The sequence below is a fragment of the Rhinopithecus bieti genome, unplaced genomic scaffold (genome assembly GCF_001698545.2).
Source record: "Rhinopithecus bieti isolate Rb0 unplaced genomic scaffold, ASM169854v2 scaffold_5183, whole genome shotgun sequence".
NCBI classification, from domain to species: domain Eukaryota; kingdom Metazoa; phylum Chordata; class Mammalia; order Primates; family Cercopithecidae; genus Rhinopithecus; species Rhinopithecus bieti.
Window position 1 is genome coordinate 6,011 of NW_016804609.1, and position 4,768 is coordinate 10,778.

Genomic DNA, 4,768 nt, shown 5'->3' on the forward strand with positions numbered 1-4,768 from the left:
CTGCCCCTTCCTGTTCTATGGACTGAGGATAATAAAAAGTATCTGCTTTATAGGGATTTTGTGTGGAGAAAATAGGATAATTTATTTGAAATATTTGGCATTGTGCCTGGCCCATGCACTGTAAAAGTTGGCTGTGTACTGATTTTATTCGTAATATTAGGTTAACAGCATGGAAGACAGCACATTATTAGGCTCATTCTTTAGGTCCATTATTGACTGATCATTTATTTGCTCATCTCTCAAGTTAGCAGGGCCTGTTCATGTTTAAATCACTTCCATTACCTTCAGACCAATGGCATTCTTGCCCACACACTCTCTCTTGCCCCATTTCCACAACTCTATCTCACCTTTATTTTTGCAATGATTCTCTAACAAGCCACTTAACTGCTCTTCTCCAAACCGTGTTTGACAAATCACAACTCTGCTTATCTCTCACCTATGTTGTATTTTATTACACGTTTTTCTACATCGGAAAATCCAAATGCTTACTCTAGTATACCTTTCAACCTTTTTTTCATTGCTTTCCTTCATCTTTAGCTAGTTGCTGAAACTGAACTGTTCTTTTTCATCTTGTATTTGTTTGCTTTTGCTCACGTTTTTGGGTGTTTTTTTTTTTCCTGAAATGTTTTCCCATCTCTGCATATCTGAGGCATGATTCCCAAAACTCTGCTCTCCCACCTGAACACACTTACAAACCCATACTACCTACTTGGGAATAATGACTGCTTCTGAACTGGTTAGACTCTTATTTCTTATCTTACACCTTGTATTATGGTTTATTTTAAAATCTGCCTTATTTCAGTAAGGATTTTGGGCAACTTACAAATAGGCAACACAAGAAAAAATAAAAAGTGGGAAAATCTGAACAAAGAAAATATAGATAAGATGAAGCCAGTGATGGCATTAGTTTCCAATCCTACCATTAGATCCTGTGAAGTTGCTAGAAGTGGGCCATACATTTGGCTCTAAGATTTAGAGTAGCAAACACAACATCAGATACGTAAGTCACCATCACCGAAGTCATACAATGAAGTCAAAATATTTATTTAGGACATGCGTAGCAATTCCCGGTTCCACGGCCAGACAGCAGAGTCTCTTGTGGATCCATCGTATAAATTATAGTTATTTTGAGTATAGTGATTTCATGTGGTTTCCTGCATCCTCTTTCCAGTGTCCTTAAGGGGGTAGGTTCTGTGTATACCCAAAGTACCTAATAGAACTTTGCAAATAAACATTTGTCCAATTTAAGTTAATATTAAAATGTTTACCTTTTTGAAATTTTGACCTTTCAGTCTTAGCCCCATCCTTCAGGACTACATATGCAGTCTAATTCAGAGGTCACAAATTTATGCCTGTAGAGACCAAGGAAGTATTATAAGTGTGTAAATGGCATAGGTACAATTAAGGGTAGTAGGTCTTGTGTGGAGTTGGGACAGTGCTGTCCTATAAAAGGAATTAAAATTCTTTTTTTTTCATTTTTTTAAAATACTGTGCTAGCCAAATAGAGTACAACTCAGGTGCTGCTAGTATTATCCCTTGTACTAATCCCTTTTCTTGTTGCAAAATCATGACCATATTTCAGAAGATGTTTATCAAGTAGTTTTACCTTTCAAATAATTTTCTACCTCAGGTTATTTGGGCTCATTCTTATTCTGGGTTAACATTACCCAAAAAATACCGAATTGTTTTTATTAATACTTAAAATCCTAACTTGGGATTATTAGTTTAAGAAAGCCTACAGCATGCTATGCATTATGCTTATTATTTTTGTAAAATATTGTATGATTAACAAATTATGTTATTTTTTATTTTAGGGTATAAATGATTTTGAAGTTCAGAAACAAAACCGTGGCTGGCTACTGGTTACACACAAACCTTGTGAAAAAGATGATGTGGTAAGTTTTGGAAATAAACTTTTAAATTCAGGTACTTTAAATACATATGACAAGAATAGAAATTTCAAAGTGATGTATATGCAGAATTATAATGGCTGAAGATTATGAAACCTAGAGAGCTTTCATTACAATGACTTTTTTTGGGTTGTAGGAGATAAAAGTATGGAAGCATTACTTACTGCTACTCAATACATCCTTTTGGACATAGCAGAAATTTCATGGATATTGGACACCTATTGGATCCAAATTTTGAATTTTAATTCTGCTATTTGATAACCCTGTAACCTAGAACAAATTATAGAATGAGAAGGGGATTAGCACTATCTCTGTGTTACCAGCTTTACTGATATAAATAAATTATACATGACTTACCTGCACTGCTTTTTGAAAATCTTCATATCTCTGCTGGGTTATTTAGTTCCCCAAGACAAAGAGTTTAGATGAATTCATAAGTTTTTATCAGCCAGTCACTTTTCATTCCCAGTGAATTTACAAATCCAATTCTGTTTTAAGCAAAAAAAGATTATTTAACTGGAAAGGATGGATGGAGCTTGAATCAAGTATTGCTGATTCAGATGTTCAAATCTTATCTTCGGAGTACCCACTTCATCTCCATCTTTGGGCAGTGGTTCTCTTTGCAGTGTGCCTTTATTCTCTTCTGCTGCAGATAATCTTTGTTGCAGAAATGGTAGCTGCCAAGACCACCAGTAGAAAAAGAATTCCTTTTCCTGCAATTCCTGAATTCATCCTAGAGAAGGACTCGGAGTTGTCCTGCTTACGTTAGGTGCTCTCCCTCTTAGGTCAATTATTTTTGCTAGTGGAATATAATAATATCCTTGATCAGACATAAGCAAGCACTTGGCACCTCTGATATTGTGATAGGGAGAGTGATGTGTGAGAGGGTAATGATTGACAGCCCTACCAGAAATCAAATGGCATGAAGGAGGGACGATGTTGCCCAGGGATACTGGACAGACAGAAATAATAACTGTCTTGTATAAATTCTAGCTCAGACACAATATTACATGTTTCACTAGGTGGTCAGACTATGCCGCCGGATACACTATAACATGGGTGCAGCCAAGGTTAAAAGGCAGGCAAGTGCTACCTAGGGAAGAGACTAGTACATTGACTTAAGGTCACTAACAACAGAAAACACACATGCTAGGGTCAAGTGTTGTAACATTTGCTTTCAATGTATCAGTCCCCATGGCTAGCAGATTGGTTCCACAGCTGATCAGGGCAGAGTCATGGCATGTACCCCACTTTGTGCTGCAGTAGCCCCCAGACCCTGACCACTGCCCCATAGGGTCCGAAATACAGAAAGCTAGGAACATGCTCAGGGGCCATTGGTTCTCATGTAGCTAAGCAGTTCCAAGGGAATTGTATGTGTGCCTATTACAGAGGGAACAGGAACTTGCTGGCTGCGCACTGAGCTCTTTGCATGCACGGCTATTTGTGAGCTTAATAGTGCTGCTGGTAAGCACTGGTGCTTGGTACAGAATGCTTCTTGGGAACATGGGTGGCAGTTAGGCTTTGTTTGGACCCTTCTCTCACATTACATTTCTCTGTATCTCAATCTAACAAAAAATTGAAACAATGCTAATACAGATTTTATATACTACGTTCCTTAGTGAAAGATCTGTTACAGAGTTAAATAAAGTAGTAGTTTACTTCTTCAAAGTACACTAATAGGTGGAAAGAATGGTATAGAAGATTTATGGGAGAACTAGAAATTTTAAGAAAATAAGCAAATAAATTTTTGGTAAAAAAGAACCAAGAAAGCAGAGGGAAAAGTTATTGCAGAAAAAAAATACACTGAGTGATTCTGAAAATTTCTAAGATAAATTGAAGTTATGTATGGGGTAAAGGGTAATCAAAGGACAGGCCATATGCTTGTGTCTGATACCACTTTTCATTTATTTAGATTGTAGCTCTGAAGAAAGCAAATGGTGATGCCACTTTGAAATTTGAACCATTTGTTCTTCACGTGCAGTGTCAACAATTGCAAGATGCACAGATTCTGGTAAAATTTTGTTGTAATTGTACTTAAATTTATAGATATGTGGGTAGATGCAATTTTAAGCTTTTAACCTACTATAAATATCAGTGAGATAGTACCTTATTCAACTAGTTATGTATTTATTATTAATTGGTCTGCTCAATCTATTCATTTTTAATTTTAGGAAAAAAGAGTACCTAATCATTACTAGGAAAATATAAGTCCCAGGTTATGGCTCCTGTTTTCTTTCTTAACATTTTATTTATAAATTTTACTTCAGTATTCTATATTTTGTTTTGTTTGCCAAGCTTTAAGAAAAAATACTGTGGAACTACATGTGCAATTTAGCATTTTAAAGAATATTTCATTTTTCCCATTTAAATGAGCATGAGGTAAATATCTGTTTAGTTTTGATTCTCCTTTTTATACCTTTTATATATTTACATATAAAACTATATTGCATTTTAAGTAACAATAATGTATTGAGTCTCAGTGTGTCAAGTACTAGGGGCACAGTGATGAACAAGCCACAAGCCGCTGCTGGCTCAGGTGGACAGCTTTTATTCCCTTATTTGGCCCTGCCCATGTCCTGCTGATTGGTCCATTTTACAGAGAGCTGATTGGTCCATTCTACCGAGTGCTGATTGGTCCATTTAACAGAGTGCTGATTGGTGCGTTTACAATCCTTTAGCTAGCCACAGAGCACTGATTGGTGCCTTTTTACAGAGTGCTGATTGGTACGTTTACAATCCTTTAGCTAGACACAGAGCACTGATTGGTGCGTTTTTACAGAATGCTATCTTGCTTTACAGAGACTATCTTGGTTCTTCTCCCAAAGTTAGGAGACAGCAAAAACAAACAAGTGAACAGG

At 36.4% G+C, this 4,768-nt stretch overlaps 1 protein-coding gene across 1 annotated transcript in view; it reads left to right on the plus strand.

Annotated features, from left to right (window-relative positions):
* Nucleotides 1-1,814: 1,814 nt before the first annotated feature.
* Nucleotides 1,815-4,768, plus strand: part of TYW3 (tRNA-yW synthesizing protein 3 homolog) — a gene marked incomplete at its 5' end in the record, with an annotated part of 27,872 nt that continues 24,918 nt past the window's right edge. The window contains 2 exons of the mRNA XM_017869404.1: nt 1,815-1,895; nt 3,823-3,921. Coding sequence (XP_017724893.1) covers nt 1,815-1,895; nt 3,823-3,921 — 180 coding nt within the window. The remainder of the gene's footprint in view (nt 1,896-3,822; nt 3,922-4,768) is intronic.